General features: G+C 41.1%; 1 protein-coding gene across 1 annotated transcript in view; it reads left to right on the top strand.

The window, feature by feature from the left end:
- The window catches only part of LRGUK (leucine rich repeats and guanylate kinase domain containing), a 116,537-nt gene extending 102,903 nt beyond the window's left edge, over positions 1 to 13,634 (top strand). Inside the window, exons 19-20 of the mRNA XM_036761412.1 lie at positions 3,735 to 3,880; positions 13,501 to 13,634. Coding sequence (XP_036617307.1) covers positions 3,735 to 3,880; positions 13,501 to 13,634 — 280 coding nt within the window. The remainder of the gene's footprint in view (positions 1 to 3,734; positions 3,881 to 13,500) is intronic.
- The last annotated feature ends 11,268 nt before the right edge of the window (positions 13,635 to 24,902 follow it).

Below are 24,902 nucleotides of genomic sequence, written 5' to 3'. Positions count from 1 at the left end.
GTCATCGTGAGATTACCCCAACCAAACTTTTCTTCTGAACTCATCCTTCCTCTTCAAAGGAAAATACCCCAACCTTACTCCTGGCAGGGTTGTTGTGGTCAGGGGGTGAATTTCTTTCCATTCCACATCTACTCCTGGACCACTTGCGTCACTGGGTCATGTAAACAGCATCGAAGCTTCCATAAGCCTCAAGGAGGCACTTAGGAACCTCCGAGGACATCAGACTTGACCAACTCTGCCCTGTCTTCCTTATGCCACAGTAATGATTTCTCCCCCCACCCCCACCCACACACACTAGACACGTAGTCAGTTTGCTAACCCAAAGAACAGACTAGCTGGGAACATGAGGGCAACATGGAAGAAAGGCCAGGGAGAGGAGAACAGTGAGAAACGAACTAAGCACCAAGAAAAGGAGAAAGGGAATGGCAAATAGAAGACAGAAGTGGCAGTGAATAGTAGTAGAAGAAAAGCTGAATGACAGCGATGGGCCTGACCAGGACAAGACGGAGAAAAGACAGAAGAAACTCAGGAATGTCTCGGATGATTTGGGACACCAGGTTTGCCAATTTCTCCACACAGGCCCCCCCAACCAGTCCGATTCCGTCACAGCCTCAGTTCTCTTTGAATGCCACTTTTTCGCTTTGTTCTCCTAATGTTGGTTTCCCAGGAATGTTACTTCCATCTGTGACATTGTTGCTATAAAACTACCTACCCTTTTACAATATTGTTTCACCCGAAATCACGTTTCCATGGACTCACTTAATGACGTTGAAAATCAGAATTGCTCTACGGAATATACGCTAACCTAACATCTGTTACATTTTGCTAGATAGGTAATGCTGTAACTCTAGGTGTAAGTGATGTAGGGGACTCCAGGAGTTGGGCAGCTAGGCGGCGCAGTGAACGGAGCTATGGGCCTGGAGTCAGGAAGTCCTGAGTTCAAATTTGACCTCGGATACTCGTGACTCTGGGTAGGTCACTTAACCTCCGTTGGCTTCAGTTTCCCCCTCTGTAAAATGGGGATAATATTATTACCGGCTTCCCAAGATTGCTGCGAAGATCAGATGAGATGATTGTAAAGCACTGAGCGCCCCGCCGGTCACACGGTAGGTGTTCCATGCTAGTTAACAAGCCTCCTTATCGTTGCTGACGAGAAACCTGAGATGGAGAGAGGGGCCTCGCCGGCTGCCACGGCTCTCCTGACCCCGGGGCGTTCTCCGCGCTCCAGAAGAGTCTGATCGTTCGTGGTGGCTGTGAGCGGGGCGCGCTCCTCCTGAGGCGAGCTTCATAAAGCGCCGAGCATCTAGTTATGGTTTAACAACTCAGCCGAAGCACAGAGACTTGGGCGGCCTCGAGGCTGAGCGTCTTCCGTGTCCTAAATCTTGGAGTGGAAGAGACTCGTCTGAGTCACCCCCCAACCCCTCCCCCCACATCATTTTACAGAGGAGAGAGGAGTCCCAGAGAAGCCGAACAACTAGCCCACGCTCGCTGGAATGCTAAGTGATGGAAACAGGATTGGAACCTGGATCCTCGGCCTCTCCAGCCGGCGTTCTTTCTATGGCACCAGCCTACCTCCCAAAGTGAAGGACTGACTGTGAAGAGGTTATTTGTAAATGATGATGGTAAGGAACCTTATGTTTCTAGGGGTGACCGCCGAGGCCCCAAAATACCTACACGCCGGGTCCTGCCGAAAGAATTCGACTGAAGCCTTCTCAGCCAAGGGAAAAGAGAAACCAGCTTTTTCCTTTTAAGTTCTTTAAAGAACTTAAATTTTTTCCAATTTTGTAAAAGACAGCCCAAGGGTGAATTTTGGGGATTCACCATAATGGGCTGTCTTAAGAAATCCCCCCGTTTGTGATGCCTGTTTCTACAAGCGGGCCAGATTCAACCTACTGAATTAAATTGAATCTGAGCCCCTTCATGGAGGCAAGATGGAGACTATATACACAAAGATTGTAGGAGGGATTGAGGGGTGGTCTGGGGTGACTAGAGGAGGGGTTTAGGGAAGGTCTTGAGGGGAAGTCTAAGGAGGATAAGGTGGGGTCAGAGTCCAGGAACCTAGAGAATGGAATTAAGGATGGGAAGTAGCTGAAGGCATGGATACTGATATATCAAGGGTGGGGAACTAGCTGCACAATAAAGGGCGAGGCTAGGTAGAGATTTGGGCCTAATGATAATGCGAGGCTTGTGGCCTTAGAGGAAGGCCAGATCCAGTTGGAAGATTCAAGGACAGTTCAAGGGGGCTCCCAGAGACTGTGCCCTCATCAACTGGTGGGAAATGGTTATAGCGTGTTAGTCTTACTGTAAAATGAAATGTTCTGCTTCCCATTGTTCCATCTCGTATTAAACCCCGAGCTTCCCCCGAGGCCCCTGGGCAGCCACATTCTCTCATCTCCTCCTCCAGACCACTCTCCACCATTCTTCAGGCTATCCTCTCTCCCTTTGAACCTCTTCCCCGGAGTCATATAGGCCAACAAATGACCTCAGTTCCCTGAAATCTCGCCTCCTCAGTGAAGTCAAGTGGGAGTGGACACATCGGGCACCAGAGCAATAAACACGCCCATTTGTAGGGTGTGGCTTAGATCCTCCTACTTGTCTCTGTCCACGTTGGCATCTTCCGAGACAGACTCTCTTGCTCCTTAGCTGGCAGAGGGGAGTGTAATATAATTTATTCTACGTAGTATCCTTCAAACAGGTGCTTATTTTTTTTTTTTTTGAAATCGTGGCCACTAAATGGCCTTGCAATACCTAAGTAACTGAAGTCGACAGGGCTGCTTTCTGCAACACAGGCATTGCTGTGTTCAAGTTAACCAGTTTTAGGGTGATGAGAACACAGATTTGTACGTGTTAATTTTTCTCTTTCCAGTTACAAATAAACATTGTTGTTTTTTGATCATTTCCGGCGTGCCTGACTCTTCATGACTCCATTTGGGGTTTTCTTGGCAAAGATATAGTGCTTTGCCATTTCTTTTTCCAGCTCATTTTACAGATGAGAGAATTGAGGCAAACTGGGTTAAGTGACTTGCCCAGGGTCACACAGCTAGTAAGTGTCTGAGGCCACATTTGAACTTAGTTCTTCCTGACTGCAGGCCCTGCACTCTATCCACTGCACCAAGGGCCTTCCCACAAATAAACATCCATCCATTCATTATTCAGCAAGGTTGACCTTTGCCTCTTAAAAGCACTACTCAAATGCTCTACAAAGGCTTTTCTAATTGCTCCAGTTGTGAGCTCCCCTCTCTCCCAAATTACCTTGTGTTTACTTTGTATCTAAGCAAATACAAAATAAATTCAATCTTATATGGTGCCTCTATACTGAGGGGCAGTGTGACATAATGGTTAGAGATCTGACCTTGGACCAGAAAGACCTGGGTTCGAGTACTGTTTCTGACACCTACAGGCTGTATGACCCTGGGTGAGTCTCTTAACCTATCAGTTCTCTAGGCAACTCTCTCCGATCATAAGTTTGCAAAGATAGTACTGACCTGCATTGGTAGATGTGTCTTCCCCTGGAAGTTCCTTACACCAATGAAATCTCAAGTCTGATCCCTATCTTTGTATCTGAAAATGTTGCTTTCCCCCAATAGAATATGAACTCTTTGGCCATTTCAGTTTTGTCTCCATATATCCAAAGATTATCAGGGCTTGGCATATAATAGGTGTTTAATAAATGTTTGTTGAATGAATAAATTAACTCAATGTAAAGGCATTAATTTTTCTTTTTTCTTTTTTAGTTACAGAGAATCGTATATCATGTCTAGAGCTCCTACATTATCATTGGCCCATTTTCCTAAAGAGACACAATACTTAACTCTGGATTCCCAAAGTCCTATAAAATCAGATCTATCCAAAGCTTATCTTACAGTAGAAGCAACAAAAGGTATGAATTACATCTCACGTGATAATTTTCCTTTGAACTTTTAAAATTCAAATGTATGTTTCAAGTGAAACATAAAATATGAAAGTATGTTTCAAAAGCTAAAAAGATAAATCAGGGGCTGAATGCTGCTGGTAATTATTAAGTCAGTCAGTTAATAAACCTTAAGCACTTGCGATATGTGCCAGGCACTGTGCTCAATGATAGAATAAATAATCAGGGGGAATAGATACGTATTTTGGAGGTCTTATTTACTAGATCTACACTCAGCAAAGGCCAGGCAGATCAATCTTCTTAAGGAATGGCTCAACATGTGTCACTATGTGATTCAATGCCGTCTATGGCTTTCCATTGTCTAGGAAATGAAACCCCAATGTTTTAGCCTGATATTCAAGGCCTTCCATCACCTAGCTACAGCCCACCTTTCCAAACTTCTCCTATACTTCCCCTCATGTATACCACCCTCCAGTCCATCTGGGTATGTCACCATCTCTGGCTTCCATGTTTCTGATGAGCTCTTGTATCATCTCTACCCATCCTTTCATACCTTTTTCAAATATCATCTCCTCCTTGAAGACTTCCTTGATCCCACTAGTCAATAGTGGTTTGTCCTTCGTCTGATCTCATGGTCCTTTGTGCTCTGATAATTACTTATATTTATATAGTGCCTTTCAGCATTTTACATGCATTTTTATTTGATGTATTTATCACATTCAGATCTGTATTATATACTACATATGATATGTATATATTATTTATCTTTTCACTCATTAGATTTTAAGCTCCTTGAGAAAAGGTGCTATCTTATTTATCTTTGTATTTTCCCCATCTGTTTGATAAAAGACTGAGTAAGTAAATGCTCCTGCGTAAGTTCTTTCTGTTATTCATCACGGCATGGAAGTAATCTTGAGTCCTTGAAGCCTGTGCCCTTGGGGTGAAAGCTCTGGCAGTTTCAACCATTATGGAAAAGCTTAGAGTACAGACCTGGTAACAAACACACCATGTCTCCTTTCTGAAAAGCAACCCAGCTCAGTATTGAGAAGCCTGACACCAGTAAGTTGGTCACTAAGCAATGAATTATTTGACCATAATAACCTATGAAACAAAGAAAAATACATGATTTCCCTCAACCCTGTGGATCCCTTCCCCCTTTCCACTTGGGTAGGGAAGGTGGCAGAATGATGAAAAGGAGGAAGAAGGTACTAAGAATCATACAGGTTTTAGAAAATCTTGAGACATTAACCACAGTGCAATGACTGAGTTCATATACTGCTGTCAGGTCTTAATCATGTTGATATTGGAATTGTTACTATGAAGAAGATAAAAAGACAAAAAATAGAATAAATGCTCCTTGAGGGAAGGAACTTTTTTGTCTTTGTATGCCTAAAATCTAGCACACTTCCTTGAACAGACTAGACACAAGTGTTTGTTGAATTAAATAGAATTGAACCAAGAAGGCATGGCTAAATGAAAATATGGATCACAAGTTCTCCTTGTAGTGGCAAATAAAGGACTTGGTTGAATTGGTTTCATCATACATATACCGAAAGGCGACAAGAAGCATCCTATCATGGGACAAACTGGGTCATTTTGTCTTGCAGGGTGTAGTGAAAAGACTACCATGGGACTTGCGGGGGTAGAGTCAAGATGGCAGCTGGAAAGCAGGGACTTGCGTGAGCTCCCCACCATGTCCCTCCAAAAGCCCATAAATAATGGCTCTGAACAAATTCTAGAACTGCAGAACCCACAAAATAGCAGAGGGAAGCAGGGATCCAGCCCAGGACAGCCTGGATGGTCGCTGGATGAGGTCTATTGTGCACAGAGTGGGGGGGAGCAGAGCTCAGCGTGGGAGGCAGCAGGACCAACCAGACCAGGAGCCGGGCAGAACAGGCCCTAGCACCCTGAATCAGTGAGCTGTGGCAGTTACCAGACTCCTCAACCCACAAACATCAAAGACAACAAAGAAGGTTAGTGGGAAAAGCTGTGGAGGACAGAGTTCACGGTTAGGCCACTGCCCCAGGGGCAGCGGGGGAGGTGCAGCTGCAGTTACTTCTGGCCCCAGGTCCATGTGGTGGGAGGAATTAAGTGGCGGATCAGAGCAGGAGTGCAGAGCCTGCTGAAGATTTGCATCAGGTCCAGGTTGGTGGTTCTTGAGGAAGGAGGAGTGCTGGTATGGCAGAGCTGGCTATATAGAAATAGCTCTGAAATCAACAGCGCATCCCCTCAAGCTTGGAACAGAGTACTCTTTGCTCTACAAGCAATCATACCCCGACGAAAAACTCAGGGGTCAGGTAAGTTGGCTGGGAACATGGCCAGGCAGCGAAAACACACCCAGATTCAGTCTCAGACTTTGGAATCCTTCTTTGGTGACAAAGAAGACCAAAACATACAGCCTGAAGAAGTCAACAAAGTCCAAGAGCCTACACCAAAAGCCTCCAAGAAAAACATGAACTGGTCCCAGGCCATAGAAAAGCTCAAAAAGGAGTTGGAAAAGCAAGTTAGAGAAGTAGAGGAAAAATCAGGATGAGAAATGAGAATGATGCAAGAAAACCATGAAAAACAAGTCAATGACTTGCTAAAGGAGACCCAAAAAAATACTGAAAAAAATATTGAAGAAAACAACACTTTAAAAAATAGACTAACTCAAATGGCAAAAGAGCTCCAAAGAGCCAATGAGGAGAAGAATGCCTTGAAAGGCAGAATTAGCCAAATGGAAAAGGAGGTCCAAAAGACCACTGAAAAAAATACTACCTTAAAAATGAGATTGGAGCAAGTGGAAGCTAGTGACTTGATGAGAAATCAAGATATTATAAAACAGAACCAAAGGAATGAAAAAATGGAAGACAATGTCAAATATTTCACTGGAAAAACCACTGACCTAGAAAATAGATCCAGGAGAGATAATTTTAAAATTATTGGACTATCTGAAAGCCATGATCAAAAAAAGAGCCTAGATATCATCTTTCAAGAAATTATCAAGGAGAACTGTCCTGATATTCTAGAGCCAGAGGGTAAAATAGAAATTGAAAGAATCCACCGATCGCCTCTTCAACTAGATCCCAAAAAGAAAACTCCTAGGAACATTGTAGCCAAATTCCAGAGCTCCCAGGTCAGGGAGAAAACACCGCAAGCAGCCAGAAAGAAACAATTTGAATATTGTGGAAAAACAATCAGGATAACACAGGATCCGGCAGCTTCCACATTAAGGGACCAAAGGGCTTGGAATATGATATTCCGGAGGTCAATGGAGCTAGGATTAAAACCAAGAATCACCTACCCAGCAAAACTGAGTATCATGCTCCAAGGCAAAATATGGATTTTCAATAAAATAGAGGACTTTCAAGCTTTCTCAGTGAAAAGACCAGAGCTGAATAGAAAATTTGACTTTCAAACACAGCAATCAAGAGAAGCATGAAAAGGTAAATAAGAAAGAGAAATCACAAGGGACTTTCTAAAGTTGAACTGTTTTGTTTACATTCCTACATAGAAAGATGATGTGTATGATTCATGAGACCTCAATAGCATAGTAGCTGAAAGGAATATGCATATATATATACATATATATATGTGTGTGTGTATGTGTATACATACGTATACATGTGTGTGTATGTATATATGTAGGTATATATATATATATACATATACACACACACACACACAAAGGACACAGGGTGAGTTGAATATGAAGGGATGATATCTAAAAAAATAAAATCAATTTAAGGGATAAGAGAGGAATATATTGAGAGAGGGAGAAAGGGAGAGATAGAATGGGATAAATTATGTCGCATAAAAGTGGCAAGAAAAAGTGGTTCTGTAGGAAGGGAAGAGGGGGCAGGTGAGGGGGAATGAGTAAATCTTGCTCTCATCGGATTTGACCTGAGGAGGGAATACCATACACACTCAATGGGGTATCTTACCCCACTGGAAAGAAGGTGGAAGAAGATAAAAAAGGGGGGATGATAGAAGGGAGGGCAGACGGGGGGAGGAGGTAATCAAAAACAAACATTTACAAAAAGGGACAGGGTCAAGGGAGAAAATTCAGTAAAGGGGGATAGGTTAGGAAGGAGCAAAACACAGTTAATCTTTCACAACATGAGTATTGTGGAAGGGTTTGACATAATGATACGCATGTGGCCTATGTTGAATTGCTTGCCTTCTTAGGGAGGGTTGGTGGGGAGGGAAGAGGGGAGAGAATTTGGAACTCAAAGTTTTAAAAACAGACGTTCAAAGACAACAACAACAAAAAATTTTTTCATGCAACTAGGAAATAAGATACACAGGCAATGGGGCATAGAAATTTATCTTGCCCTACAACAGAAGAAGGGAAAGGGGGATGGGAGTGGAGTGGGGTGACAGATGGGAGGGCTGACTGGGGAATGGGGCAACCAGAATATATACCATCTTGGAGTGGGGGGAGGGTAGAAAAGGGGAAAAAATTTGTAATTCAAACTTTTGTGAAAATCAATGCTGAAAACTAAATATATTAAATAAATTTAAAAAAAAGAAATGCAAATCAAAAAGAAAGAAAAAGAAAAAAGAAAAGACTACCATGAAGATGATTACATCTTATGTGCCAGCATCCATCTCTTTTGGAGGAACCAGATGTAGCTAAATTCTATGAATTTACAAGATTTACAAAATCTTCCTAACCAATTCAACATACACATTGATCATTATAAACTTTAATACAAAGATGGACTTGGAAGGACAACAAAATACATAATACTGCTTAGGATTAAGAAATGGAAGAGGCCAAAGACTTTTAGACCAGAGGTGTCGAAACACTCAGCATTTGGGTCAGGTTGCTGCTGGTAATGCTCCCAGTGTTGCCCAAACCAGATTAGAATGTAATTGGGAAATGTTTAACAAAATAAATAAAAATATGATCGAACATAGTCATTTAGAAAACCACATTAACTATGTGACCTGCGGGGTTCTTTATGTACAGTTTAGTGGTCCCATTTCTACTTGAGTTTGATACCATTGTGGTAGACTACTTGAAAGCCTTGAGCTTGTATATGAGGAATGCTTTCTTCAAGAAGATAGTAGAAGGCCATTGAGCACTGAAGAATTTTAGAAAAGATTAAATTGACCGTATCATTTTGGGGGAAAACATCTAGACCTGTGATTTGATTTGGCCGACTTACTTTTGTGAGATGAAAGTACTTGGCAACCCTTTCCCGGCTGCAAAAGTAGCGATTACAGTTGGTGTTTGTATAGCTCTTTAAGGTTCACGAAGCACATTATCTGTGTTATGTCATTGGATGTGGCAACAGCTCTGGGAGCTATGTTCTGCAGGTATTATCATCCCCATTTTATGGATGTGGAAATTGATGCTCAGAGAGGTTCTGTTATTCACGATCGTACAGATAATGAGTGTTAGAGGCAAGATTCAATTCAACAAATATTCATTAAATTTCTACTATGTTCAAGGAATGATGACAAGTGTTGGGGATGGAAAACCCTAAACAAAATAGTCACTATCCTCAAGGAACTCCCATTCAAATGGTGGTAGGTATAACGTGTACAAAAATAACTATAATACAAATAATCTGAGGAGACAGGAAGTGCACACTAGCTAATAGAGGGACAAGGAAAGACTAACCAGAAGGTGCCTGATATGAGTCTCGAAGGAAGGTAGAGATTCTGAGGCAGAGATAAGGAAGAAGTACAATCTAGGCATGAAGATGTAAAAATGTGCAGAGGCGGCAGATGGAACTGTTGAGTACAAGAACAGTACTGTTCACAGTCTTCATTTCCCTAAGCTAACCATCCCCAGTTGCTCCAACCCAACTTTGTATGATATGATCCAAAGGCCTTCTAACAGTATTAGTTGCCCCATTTGGACATGCTCTCTGTACCTTGTCAATGTCCTTCTGAAAATGTAATTCTCAACGGAAAAACATGATGTTCCAGTCGTCTGACCAGTACAGTAACACTGGCATTCATTTGGTCTGAACACTATGACTTTCTTAATACAGACTGAAATTGAATTAGCTTCTTCAACTGCCATCTTGCCCTAAGATTGGTATTGAATTTGTAGTTCAGTAAAAAGCTCTCATGGACTATTCATCTCCTATTGGTGGACTTTATTATTTGAAGGAAAGTACAGAACTTTACCTTTGCCCTCATTAAATTTAATTTTATTAGATTTGGCCCATTGTTTTAACATTTCAAAATCTCTCGGGATCCTGATGTCTCATCCAATATTTTAGCTATTCTTTCCAATTTTGTGTCACCTGCAAAACGGACAAGCAATGACATCTATGCTTATGTCCATGTCATTGATAAAAATGTTGGGGAGGACAGGGCCAAAGACAGATCCATTGGGGAATTCACTCTAAATGTCCAAGTTGTCATTAATTCATCAATTACTGGTCTCTTTGGATCCAGTCATTCAACCCATGCTGAATCCACTGTGTTATAGCTTACTTAAGTCTCCACGTAACTCACTTTTCACCATTTTGTTTGTAAGGATAGCATGAGATGTTTTGTCAAAGATGTTTCTGAAATATAGTTATATTGTGCATACAACATTCTTTTGATTTATGACTTACAGATACTCTGTGTAAGTAATCTAGTTATTTAGTCAGAAAAGGAAGAAAAGGTAGGGTTGGTCTGCCTCATTTTGATCCCCACTTACATTTCTTTATTAATACGTTCTTGAATTTTCCCAGGAATTGAAGGATTTTTAGTTTCCATCTTTGTAGGGGGAAAAATGTGGTGTGGTAGTAGTGGCGGCATTTCTTTAATTCTTTCTTGCTTCCTACAGCCTTTCTTTCATTCTCCATAATTTTTCAAAGATCTCTCTCTGTCACTTTTCATGGTATTCTAAGATGCCGTCCGCCTCAGCCTGGTAACTTTTACCTATCACCAATACAGACCTGGTAACAGACTGTCACTATCTTTTCAAATAGCTCAGGTTTCAAATCCCTCTCAGCCATTTTTGTCCACTCTTCCTCAGTCCAAAGATCATTTTGCTTAGAAGATAAAAGTAAAATAAAAAATGGGTGGTTCTGCTTTCTTGCAGTCATCCATTGTCCCCATTCACCTTGGTCAATGTTTCTATCCCTTCCTTGATCTGCATCTGACCTCTAACATCTTACTTTTTTTTAAGAGCCCTTTTCCTAGTGTCTTGAGCATTCATCACCAAACTCCCTCATTCTGGGTGTTAGCACTCCCAACACTCTCCTGATAGGATTGTACCACTCTTACATTCAAGTTTCGTTATTTATCTTTGTTTCCATTGTTTTAAGATTTTGAATTGGTCAGTGAGTTCCAATTAGTCTTTAAATAATTTCCCCCTTTTCCCTCTCCATTAAATTTCTTTTGGATTCTTCAGAATTTTATTCTAGAGAGATTTCCACCCCAGACACCTGTTCACATCTTCATTCTCATTTTCTCTTCTAAATCCCTTACCTTAAATTTGGGTGACAGTCATGAGAGCACTACCCATGTCCCTAATATCTTCAGTTCCTTACTCAGGACTTTGAGGTCCATGGCAATGCTTTCTGGATATACTTTGGTGGGATCATTTGCCTGCACGTGAATCACAAGAAAAGTAGGTAGTGGTATATGGGATACGTACCCCAGGGAGACAGCAGGCATCTTTTTTATTTCCATCAAGTTTACAAAGAGCTTTTTTGTCAACTTTAGCAGTCACCAATCACTGCCTGTTTCATCTTTCTCTAACTTTTACTGGTAAGAGCCTGATGGCACTCATGGATCAACATCAACAACCCTTGAAGGCCAAGAAGCCACATACTCCTGGGAGGCTCCAGTCCTGCCCTCTCAGGAAGAGCCTTGTGCCTATCACTATGACTTAGCTTTGAGCGCTCAGTACGTGCTCCTTCCTTTGTTTCTTTTTATTATAGTCCCCTGCCCTCTGACCTTCTGATACAGCTTGTGATTCCCCTTTCCTTTCTGAAACTTTTTTTCTTTCTTTTCTCTCTAAAATACTTCTTCCATTTTTTTTTCAAAGAAGGCATAATTTTTCCATTATAACCTGAAGAGTAGAGACATGTTATTCTCTAGGATGAAGAATGCCCTCTTCTTTACAGAGTCAGCTTGGGCGGGGGGGGGGGGGGACGGTGCCACATTGCACAGAGCACTGGGCCTAGAATCAGAAAGAAATGAGTTCAAATCCAGCTACAGACACTTCCTGGCTGTGTGACCCTGGGCAATTGGCTTAAATTCAGTTTCCTCAACTATAAAATGGAAATAATGATAATGATAATGATCATGATAGTGATAAAAATAATACTTCCCAGGGCAGTTGTGAGGATGAAATCATATATATATATATATATATGTATATATATGTATATATATATATATACATATATATATATATGTATATTTGCAGTTGGCATAGTACCTGGCACGTAGTAGGTGCTCCATACACGTTTATTTTCCTCCTTACACATCCATGTTTACTTCCTGGTAGTTTACAGGAACTCTCTCAGGGGTCACCAGATGACGTACTTTGCCCACCATCTTTGCTAGAAGTGGGTTCTTCGGTCCTTTGTTATTTTTGCTGGCAGTCTGAATGGCTAAATATGGTTGCAAACTGCCCATTTTCCACATCTGTTAGCTCAACTATAAACTTGTACAAGATTTATTTTATTGACAGTGGCCTTCCCACCTTTTCTCACCACGGGAAGATGTTCTCAGATGCCTTTGATTGCCAATTAATACTTTTCTGCCACACCCTTATGGAAAGAAAGTTACTCTGGTCTGTCCCCTGAGCCAGGGTCTAAAGCAAGAATTCAGTTACCAGCAGGAGTGCTGTTGAAATCAACCTAGTTATCTATGAGTATTCTCTTCCCATTGAAACTCAGGTACCTCCTTGCTCCCCTGAGATAGACCTTAATCCTTTCATAACTCTCCAAATTATAAAGGTATATCAGAACTCATACCTTCACGAATAAAAGGGTGAAGTAACAGCAAATTCAATTTCAGATTGCAAGGCGACTTCTCCTAATTATAGCTTTCAGAAGTGGAAATAGGAGGTTGCCCTGGGAGCTGATACATTCACCCTCCCTAGAGATTTCCCAGGAAGAGGCTTGGAGGAGCATCACCTTGTCAAGGATCCTTGTCCAGGTAGAGGCTGGATTAGAAGGGCTGCTTCTGCCTCTGAGATCCTGGGATTCTATGATCTTCCCAGTCCTGTACAAATGTCCCTGGTGGCGATATTACTCACTGGGCTAGTGCTTTTCTGAGAAAGGACTTTGAAGGTACATGTTTCTAGAAGAATGGTTAGAAGGAGGGGGAGGTGTTGAGGGAAAAGAAAAGGGATCTGGGCATTGGCACATTCCATTGGATGCCCTTAGGGGATAGAACTAAAGGTGGTGAAAAATTGGAACTTAACATCTCCTTTCTGAAGGAGAGCAACCCTTTAGCCTACCTCTGAGCAAATGCCTAAATACCCTCTGGAATAATCCATCCCTACATGTACATGATGACTTCCACATGTGTTCATCGCTATTTAGCTCAGTTTTTATTTATGCTTCACAGTTTGCTTTGAAATAATCTAGAATTCCTTCAGATTAGGATAACTCTCATTTTCCTCATCCTATATACCAATGGGGGTTAAATATGTGTTTGTGTTTTCATTTTTACAGAACAGTTAACTAAACCTTCATTTGAGTCATCTGAGAAAAAGCTCAGAGTAAGACCCGTCGGATACCAACCCACCATCCAGCCAGGTGCCAACACCAAAATTGTCCTCCCTCCCATACCACAATGCCGAAAATAGGCCAGTGCCAAATGTCTGCCTTCAAGAGGAAAAAATTGCTTCGCTCATGCCCAAGCCCTCTATCTAACCTGGCTACTGATTCTAACTTTATCTTCCCCAACCAGATGCCTACAAAAGAATGCTCCATGTGCCTTTAGTACTCCCAATCAGTCTCTTTATAACTCTCTGAATAGCTTCTGTCTTTTCAAAAGAAAAATGTGATTTATTTTTAGCTTCAAAAAATGACATTTCAGTTTTCTCTATAGCTATAAATGATTTTCCCAGCTGTTTCTTGCTATGAAATGTCACAGAGAGCAGAAATCTCCTAAGATCCATGTGATGATATGTTCATGATGATTTTAAAATATTTTTAGGACTGAACTGGCGGCCAGCCTTAAGATTTCTTCCCCCTTTGTAATATTGGTAGATATTCTATAATGAATTATTGTGGTGTTTAGATTAAGAAAGGACTGGGGAATTACACGTTATTTGTGGCTAACAGGCACCAACTATCTCTTTCAAAGGGTATCACCTTTGCATAAAAAGCCTACATTTAAAAACATTAATGTGAATTTCTTAAATCTGATTTTTATTTTAAGTTGTATCAATTGTTCTCTTGAATCACTTCAACAGTATTAGGAAATAAAGGAAATAATATTACCTCCCGTCTGTTTCAGATTAGGTTCTTCTTGTCATTAGCTAAATATTGTGGTCTAGTAGAAATGGTTTTCCAACCCATGCTAACCTTCATGACTATTAGGAGCAGGGGCAAATCTTATCTTTATAGAAAAATCTAAGTAATTAAAGAGATTCAATTGACTTTTGTTTTTCCAAATATCTCCTACAAGTTGTTTTTAAGTCACAGCTGGTTGTTCCTTTTGTGTTCTTGATTGGAGACCATCCACTTAGGAGTTGGTCGTACATTTCACTTAGATTTGAAACTCCATGGCATGGATCCTTCTGGGCTTTGTAAAACGGATTATGCTGTTGGTAGTATATAAGTTTTCATATTTTTTACTTTTCCCTACACCTTGATTAAACTTTGTGAGTCCTGACCAAACTTCTCAGTAGAATCCATTATTTTAACGTATTAACATTAAATCAAATTAGTAATTGATAGAGAAAGCATGTTAATGGTGCTGGCCTCCAGCTGGGAAAACCCAAGTTCAAATTCAGTTTAGGACACAGACTAGCTTTGTGACCCTGGAGGACAAGTCATTTAACTACTCAGAGTCCCAGGTAGTGCATTAAAAGTTGCAGAATTTTTGGCAAACAACTTCAGTTGCCAGTCTGAAGTAGTAGAGAAAAATTCTCCTATGTTAGCAAAGCCATAAGGCCATCCCCATAGGTGCAAATTATACTAATTCTAGTGTAATTTTATTATCTCAAACTTGATTACATTTTCCTATTGATGCAAGTTGTGCAAAATACCAAAGAATTTCAAGAATTCACCTTGTGAATAGTTGCTTCAGTTAAAATAAAATTGGCTTATATGACATTCTGTCAATTGAATATCTATTAAACAGCATTTCCCATATTTCACCAATACCATAAAAATTGATGTTCATGGTGATATCGCCAAGGCACAGCAAGCTTTTGAAGGACCTTCACAAAGCAGATTTGGTCCCACATAAAGAAAACGCTTCCTAGCAATTAGAATGGAATGAGCCACCTTGCAAAGTAGTGACTTCCCTTTCACAGAAGGTCTTCAAGTTGAGCTGGATGACCACTTACTGGAAGCATGATAAATGGGTGGAGGTTAGACCTTTAATTACCCACAGTTCTGTGTTTCTGAATAACCAGAGAGAAATGATGAAGTTGTGTTCAATATAGTTTCATTATTAAATGGATTTTCTGGTTATCCTGCTTCTTTGAAAATTAATAATCTATCTGTGGTAATTCACCACACCATAATTAACAAACATTTATTAAGCACTTATTTTGTATAAGGCACTGTGCTTATGTAGTAGGCGTACAAAGATAGATGCAATATATACCTTGTGCTCAGGAAACTTCCAACATGTGAATGTTAGATGTAAGTGCAATGGAACAATTTAGGAGCTCTGAGAAATGGAAGGATCACCTTTATTTGGGGATATCAGTTGAGATTTTATGAAGGAGGTAGTGTCTGAATAGAGACTTGAAGAAATAGAGGGATTTCAGTAGAATGAAATGAGGGCAAAATCTATTCCAGGTTCTGAAGATGGTAAATAGTCAATGAGAAAGGATATCATGAGAATGGGGGAAAGAGAGCAGTCCAGTTTGACTGGAGGGGGAAGGCAAAGGAGAAAAGACTAGAAAGGTAGGTTGAAGGCCAAATAGAGGAACTCCTTGGGTTCCAGGATCAGCAGTTCATTTTTTTATTTAGCATTGAGGATCTACTAAAAGTTTTTAAGTAGAGATATGAGCAGAGAAAGGCACTGGAGAGCAGGAATATAAAGGGTGGGTTACAAGGTAGAGAGACTGGAAGCAAGAAGACCAGTTATAATAGCACTATAATAGACTTGGCATAAAGAGATTAGAACTTGAATTAGAGTATTTGCAGTGAAAAGATGATTTGGATAGAGGCAGATTGAACAGCACTTGGTTGCTCTTTGGATATGTGGTTTAAGGGAGAAGAGTCAAAGATGACTTCTAATTATGGGCCTGGGAGGATGGTGATGTCATCAGAAAGAAAATTGGGGGAAGGGCAGGTTCTTTGAGAAATGAGATGTGGATATGTTCACTTTGTCGTGCCTGTGGGACATTCATATGGGGCTATCCCATGGGAAGCTGAAAATGGGGGAACTGCTGAGCTTTTTCCTATTTGCCCATACTAAGTTGGTTGGTTACCCTGGTAGCTACTGAGAGGGGGTGTGTGTGTGTGTGCACTGTCAACCTGAAAGTTTGGCTAAAGGAGACAGACTAAGTGACATATAAATTCATATAGTTTATTCCCTTGAAGCTAGCAGAACATGATCGTGGAATCTGATAGACTTGAACAAGAAAGTCAAGGTTTAAGTAATCAATCTCAGCTGCAGTTTATGATCCCCATATCAAAGAAAGGAAGTTCTTAGGTAAACAAGGCAATTGACAACGGAGGGTTACTTAGAGATTATGATCACAAGATGTAAATGTCTCTACCCCACTGTTCTGGCTGCAGACATTCAGTCACCACAGAAAAGATAGCCTTGTCAATCTTATCTGGTCTTTGAAGTTCCTGACACAGAAAGGGGGACTTTAGCAAAAGCAGTTTGAATGCTTTGGGTACTATTGGGGTTCAAATAATCTGAAAGGATTGACAGCATGCACGTGTGTGTGCACTCTTACCACTTACAGAACGCTCTCTAGGGTTCTTCTGACTCCCTAATTAAGTGCATTGCCTAACACCAAAGAGACTCTACCAAGTCTTCTTTTTATTCTTTATACTCATGGTTGATATTTTCAAAGGTGGCCTAGGTACATTTGAAAAAGGCTCCTGCTCCCTCTGTTTTCCTGTAATGGTAGTGTAAATTCAAAGATCTTCCCCATCCATTAATAGGCCCATGTGACCTGCTTATGTCACAGGAAGCCTAAGTCACATGTGGTAGGAGGAGCTTGCTGAAAGAGAGGAACAGGAAAGAGTGGAGCAGGAAATACTCAGAGCATTTAGAGCTGAGGGAGAGAGAGAAGGTGTGCTAGCTGTGCTGTGAGTGTGTTTGTGGGAAGGCCTCAGCAGGGGGGTGGAAGGCTAATGGGATGGCGAGGCTCCATGCTTTGATAATGTGTTTTAAGTTCCTTGCTGTTATGATAAAGTATGCTTTCTGGTTTTGGGAGTTGGTTGCTGCTTAGATGGGTTGGACTTACTGGTTATGGGATTTGGTTCTCTGGTGTCTGAATAAATGTTTTACTTCTTCTGCCTTCTATATGGAGAGCCTCATATTTTCCAATACAGAACTACATAGGCATATTTACAATTATTGTTGATGTTGTGTTTATTGCCTTGCTGATACATTTCCTTAATGTGGAAGCCTGTAGACCTTAAACAACTGTGACTTTTTCGAATGCAAAATTTAGGTCTGGCTGCCTGGAGCTATCAAAATGTGGCTTCATCTCTCACAACCAGGACCAATATTGAGGGGCCAACTATGCCCGTCAACTGCCAACCAACTGCTGCTAACAGGACAGGCAGGCCAGCCTATCTGAAAGCAGTGGGGCACCCTGAGGGAGGGACAGGAGCAGCAAGTGCCATGCAAATAAAACCACCACCACTACCTTGGCCACCACCTCCCCTCAGAACCTGATAGAGATAGCCCAAGACCCTGAGCCCAAGGACCTTGGGAACAGGAATTCTACCAACCCAGCATCCACAGCCATCATCCTGAGAATCAAATCCCATGGAGATGAAGCCAGGTAACTGCTCCAGCAGGTGCCACAGCCACATTGACTGAAGACCCAGAAAAGAGAGTTCTGGGCACCAAAGTCCTTGGCCCTGTCAAGTGGTTCAACCCTGGAAAAGGATATGGTGTTGCCAATGGAAATTACATGAAAGAAAAGGCATTACCATCTGCTTTGCTCTCCTATCCTAAGGACCATGAGAATTTTCCATTTGACTTGCAGCTGAAAATTGCCATATACCTTGGCTCCCCCTTAGAAAGTGAGCCTCTTAAAAGCAGGACTGACTCTATTTGTATCCCTAGCACCTAGCACAGTATTTTTGCATATAGTAAGGAATAAATAAATGCTTTATTAATTTATTCATTAGCAACAAACAGTTCCCCAAGGGTTTCAAAGCACATCACACTCTCTTCTTTGCTTGGAAATCATAACTGAAGAATCATGTTCAGTTTTGAGGACTATCTTTTGGAAGCCTATTGACAATCTCTCCAGTGATCAGGGTAGTGAGAACTGGAAATTGGGTTACTTGAAAGTCAGTTGAGAGACCTGGGGATGTTTTACTGACATAACAGAAGATGTTGTGAGCAGGTGTTAGGTGTCAGCAAGTATTTTTAGAGATCTCTTGTGGAAAAGGGATTTGTTTTACTTGGCCACAAAGAAAGGGACTAGGGGTAATAGGTAGGTGTGGCAGAGAGACAGATTTAAGTTTGAAATAAGGAAAAAAAAAATAAGGAAAAGCTTCCTAACAATTAGAGCTGTTGGTTGGTTGTTGTCTTTCATTCTCGAAGAGGACTTAAACAACATCACTATTCTTGAGTCAAGTTCCAATGTGTCTGACTGTGGCTGATAAGGCCAATATGAGCTCCAAATGCTCTACCGCAGGTCGGTCACAAATAGTCTGTGTGAACATTTGGGACGGATACTCCAAACTTGCACATGCTGCATTTCCTTTGAGCTATTTCAATTCTGCTTTGCTCATAGAGCATAGCACTTTCTCTGATGTAGGAATGCCTTGCTGAGCAGTCCTGTGCCAATGTCTTCCATGTCACACAATCAATTCCAAAGTTCTTGAGAGTGTCCTTGTATGGCTTGTTCTGACCACCATATGAACACTTTCCCTGTGTGTATTCTCCGTAAAATAGTCTCTTTGGCAAGCATGCACTTTGCTTTCGAACAAATGGCCAGCCCATCAGAGTTGCACTTTCTGAAGCAGAGTTTGAATGCTTGGCAGTTTGGTTCGAGAAAGGTTGTCAGTATCTGGTACCTTATCCTGCCAGGTGATCTTCAGAACCTTCCTAAGACAGTTCAAATGGAAGTGATTCAGTTTCCTGGCATGGCCCTAGTAGACTGTCCAGGTTTCACAGGTATACAACAATGAGGTCAGCACCACAGCTCTGTAGACCTTCAGTTTGGTAATCAGTCTAATACCTCTTCTTTCTCATACTTTCTTTCGAAGCCTCCCAAACACTGAGCTAGCTCTGGCAATGCATGCATTGGCCTCATGATCAATGTGTACATCTCTAGAAAGTATACTACCATGGTAAGTGAACTTGTCCACAGCATTCAAAACTTCTCCACTTGCTGTAACTGATGGTTCCACATATGGATGGTGTGGGTCCACCCAACCCTCACTTGTGGCTCCAAAAAGCTGTGGCATGCGCAGTGGCCACACCTTGGTAAACCATTTCAACAGATGGGCTGAACCAGAGCTATACAAGAGAAATAGACTACCTTGGTAAATAGTTGGTTCCTGCTCACTCGAAGTCTTATATTGGAAGTAGCATAGTCATTCATTGGAGATGTTGTAAGAAGAGATTCCTGCTCAGGAATGGACTAGATGACCTCAGGATCAGTGAGAAATTTGGAACTAGAAGAAACTTCAGAAGTCACCTAGTATGATCTCTCTGACTTCTCCAGAACATATTTGACTCGGTTGACCATTCTCTCTTCTCCTTTCTGGAATTTCATGATACTTGTCTCTCCTGGTTTTCCTACCTATCTCAATTAGGGGGACTGGGGACTTTTCTTCCTTTCTCCCTTTCTTCTCCCACTCCCAACATCCATTTCTAAGCCATTGTCCTGCTCTACCTGACATGCCTATAACCATAGTTCTCCAAGGATGTTGTTTGATTTCTCTCTCTAGTCTCTTAGTATTGGCATTAATATGTACCAACTCAGCAACTCTTTCGCAGGTCATCTCTTGGCTCTGAAGCATAGAGATGCCTGGGGCAAAAACAGATGGAACCTTTATGATCCAAAAAGTCAAATATATGAAGCTTGTGTTTGCATGATGGCTTTTTAATGCTGTTTCTTTCATGGGAGGGAGCTCAAACTCACTAGTACTTAGGCAATATTTTTTCTTCTGTTTGGTTTAGAACAATTATTGAGAAATTCATTATTCTAAATAATTGAAAGTGTCCTTAACAGTGGACAACTCACCTTTGCTCCAAGAGGCAGTGAATATGTACTCCCAGACAAATGACAATTTTTTCTAGACAAACATTTAAAAAGGCCCTATTGATTGATTAGTTGTGATCAAAAATGTGCTGCTATTATAACTGGGGTAGCTAGGTAGCCAAGTGGATAAAATGCCAGGCCTGGAGTCAGGAGGACCTGAGTTCAAATCTAGCCTTAGACACTTACCAGCTTTGTGACCCTGGGCAAATCACCTAACCCTGTTTGCCTCAGTTTCCTCATTTGTAAAAGGAGCTGGAGAAGCAAATGCAAACTACTTCCACTATCTTTGCCAGAAAACCCCAAACCAGGTCACAAAGAGCTGGAAACAACAGAACTACTATAAGCAGTACAGGTAGAGCAAATTTTGACTGGCTGGAAGGCTCTCCTTTTTCCTTTCTCTTTCCTTCTGGAAAAAGGAGGAACTGGCTCTTCCCAGACCTTCCCTATCTTCCCTCCCACAGGGCCAGCTCAGTGAATAATATCACCTTTGGTCCCCACCCTCTCTGTCTTCCCTCTCTTGCTTCCAGGTTGAGTTTTTGTTTTTGCCTGGGGCTCCCATGTTTGAAATGACTGAGCCTTGGCTGGGCTTGTGTTTTTTAGCCTACAGGCAAATTGGCTCAAATCCTGGTGGGTTCTTTCTAGTATTTTAAAGAAAGCTTATTAATACAAGTTATAAATTAAACCGTAATAGCCTACAGGTCAGAATGAATTCTCCATCATCAGGACAGTATTTGGTAGCATTACATATATACAGGGGGCAGCGAGATGGCTCAGCAGCCTGGAGTCAAGAAGATCTGAGTTGAAATCCAGCCTGAGACACTTACTAGCTATGTGACCCTGGGCAAGTCACTTAACCCTGTTTGCCTCAGTTTCCTCAACTATAAAATGAGCTGGAGAAGGAAATGGCAAACCACTCCAGGACCTTTGCCAAGAAAACTCCAAATGGGGTCAGGAAGAGTCAGACACAACTGAAATGACTGAATAACAACAAACAAACAACAAGGAGAGAGAGTGAGGGTTAGGTAAAAACGGAACATTGAACATAAAAGTAGTATTTCATTATGGTCCAGAATAATGGGATTTCATGCAGAGGGGTCTTTAGACATGGTTTCCAGGGGAAGGTCCTGAGCCCTGTGATTTAGTAAAAAATCACTGCACTGGGAGGCAGGAGATCTGGGTTCTAATCTCAGTTCTGACAGAAACCATTTATTTGATCTTGGGTAAACCAAGTCCTTCTCTCTAGGCTTCAGTTTCCTCATCTTTGAAATGAGGGGGCTGGTCTGGATAACATCTAAAATCCCTTTCAGCTCACATTCTACAACTTTATGACAGCAAATGCTGATGGTGGTGGTGTATAATAATAGAGGTAACGTGGCATAATACTGGGGTTCTTCGCCCTTTTGGGATCATGGACTCCTTCAGCAGTCTGGCAAGTCTATGAACTCCTCAGAATATTTTTAAATTCATGAAATAAAATACAATGAATTACAAAGGAAACCAAAGGCTGGTGAAAATAAAGGTGTATTTTTAAGTAATATTTTATTTCCCCCCCAATCACACGTAAAAACAACTTCAACATTTGTTTTTTAAAATTTTCAGTTCCGAGTTCTCTCCCTCCCATCTCTGTTCCCTTCCTTAGAGAGTGAGCAATTTTTATGTAGATCATACATGTGCAATTATGCAAAACATATTCGCATGTTATTCGTGTTGTGAAAGAAAACAGACACACCCCCCACCAATATGAGGGAAAAATAAATATGAAAAATAGTATGCTTTGATTTGCATTTAGATTCCATCAGTTCTTTTTCCAGAGGGGGATAGCCTTTTTTCATCATAAGTTCTTTGGAATTGTCTTGGATCATTATATTGCTGAGAATAGCTAAGTCATTCACAGTTGATCATTATACAATGTTGCTATCACTGTGTACAATGTTCTCCTAGTTCTGCTCACTTCATTTTGCATCAGTTCATACAAGTCTTTCCATGTTTTTCTAAAATCAACTTGCTCATTATTTCTTGCAGCACAATAATATTCCATCACAATCATATACCACAACTTGTTCAGCCATTCCCCAATTGATGGGCATCCCCTCAATTTCGAGTTGTTGGCCACCACAAAAAGAACTACTATAAATATTTTTTTTTTACAAATAGATCCTTCTCTCCCCACCCCCTCCCTCACTCCTTGTTAATCTCTTTGGGATACAGACCTAGTAGTGGTATTGCTGGGTCAAAGGGTATGCACAATTTTATAGCCCTTTGGGTATAGATCCAAATTGCTCTCCAGAATGGCTAGATCAGTTCACAATTCCACCAACAGTGCATTAGTGTCCCAATTTTCCCACATCCTCTCAAACATTTATCATTTTCCTTTTCTGTAATATTCAACAATTTGATAGATGTGAGGTGGTACCTCAGAGTTTTAATTTGTATTTCTCTAATCAACAGTGATTTAGAACATTTTTATATGACTATATATAACTTCAATTTCTTCATGTGAAAACTGACTGTTGATATTCTTTGACTATTTTTCAGTTGGGAAATGATTCATTTTCTTATAAATTTGACTCGATTTTCTATGTATTTGAGAAGTGAGGTTTTTATCAGAGACACATGCTGTCAAAATTTTTTTGCAGCTTATATCTATCTCTCTATCCATCCACCTATCTATCTCTCCATCCATCTATCCCTCCATCCCTCCATCTCTCTATCCCTCTATCTCTCCATCCTATCAATCGATCGATCTCTCCCTCCATCCTATCTCTCCTATCTATCTATCTATCCATCTGTCCAGCCATCCAATCTTTTAAATTCTTCATGGAGTCCCTTCCTCCTCCAGGTCAGGAATTCCCAGCACAATGGATAGAGATCAGCCTTGTAGTCAAGAAGACCCGGGTTTGAGTCCTGTCTCCAATGGTTTCTAGCAGTGTGAGCACAGGCAAATCACTTCTGATATGTTCTGTGGGTGACTATGGGCAAATCGCTCAACCTGTAAGCTTCATAGGCAACTGTCTGTGATGATAAATTACAGGTGACTAGCTGGCGCAGTGGACAGACCACTGGCCCTGGAGTCAGAAGAACGTGAGTTCAAATTTGACCTCAGCCACTTACCAACTGTGTGACCCTGGAAAGTCACTTAACCCTGTTTGCCTCAGTTTCCTCAAGGAAAGAAGTGGCAAACCACTCTAGTATCTTTGCCAAAAAAAAAAAAAAAAACAAAACCCAAATGAGATCATGGAGAGATGGACATGACCCAAACAACTCAACAACAATACTGATCTGCAATGGTAGAGTTCATCACAGTGATGAAATCCAAAATCTAGATGCCCTCCTCCCACCCACAAACTACTGTTACAATAACATTTATATAGGATTTTGCATCTCTTCTGATGTTTCAACAGTCCTATGGATCAGCAATTACATAGGTCCTAAGGCTGGTGGGCATGCTACAGATCTGTGATCTTTCCATCATCATGCCACTGGTAACAACCAACCATTGAACTCACCATCCGCTTTACCACCAGGTCTTTTCATGTGGGCTGCTGCTTGTCTAGCCACCCCTTCCCCCATCTCCACTTGGGAAGATGCCTTTTTGAATCCAAATGCAGAACTTTACATTTTTCACCCTTCAATTTCATCTGACTGGATTTGGACAATCATCCTTGTTCCTTAAGAATTTGGGGTGGGGGCATTCTGATCCTATCATCCAATGTAAGTTGACCCTCCCAACTCTATGTCATGTACACATTTCATAAGTACATGATCTATCCATTTGGCATCTAAGGCAAAGATACAAATGTTGAACAGGTCAGAGTCAAGGACAGAGTTTTCTAACATTCTTTATTAACCATCCTCTTGTGGCAACGGTCCTTGCTTCCTTCTGTAAGAATAATAGCTAGCATTTGTATAAGGTTTTAAGGTTTGCAAAGCACTTTCCATGTTGTTACTGTATTTTTGATTCTCACAAGAATCCTTTGAGGAGGGTGCTGTTATAAACTGAAGCCCAGAGAGGTTAAGGGACTTGACCAAGCTAAGTAAGTATCTGAGGCAGGATTTGAACTCAACATTTCCTAACTTGAGGTCTAGTGCTCTCTCCACTATGCCCAGTAGATAGAGCTGAGGACTGGAGTTCAAATCCAATCTTCGATGTCTCCTTGCTATATGACCTTGGGCAAGTCACTCTGTATGCCTCAATTTTCTCATCCGTAAAATGGGGATAATAAATAGCACCTCCCTCTCACAGTTTTTGTGAGGATCGAATAAAATAATAATTGTAAAGTGCTTAGCACAGTGACTGGCACATAGTAGGTGCTATTTAAATGCTAGTTGTTGTCGTTAAAATCTGAGTTGTTTGGTGACTTCTCTGTGTAACCTCATTGGACTTTTTAGAGAGTTTGACTTTTACGATCCCTGTCAGAGTATTTCATCGTAGTGGTATCATCTGATCAGGATTTAATTCTCGAGAATATATCATGC

The sequence above is a fragment of the Trichosurus vulpecula genome, chromosome 5 (assembly GCF_011100635.1).
Source record: "Trichosurus vulpecula isolate mTriVul1 chromosome 5, mTriVul1.pri, whole genome shotgun sequence".
In the NCBI taxonomy this organism is placed as follows: Eukaryota; Metazoa; Chordata; class Mammalia; order Diprotodontia; family Phalangeridae; genus Trichosurus; species Trichosurus vulpecula.
Note: the sequence above shows the minus strand (reverse complement) of the source record. Positions and strands in the feature narration are given on the sequence as shown.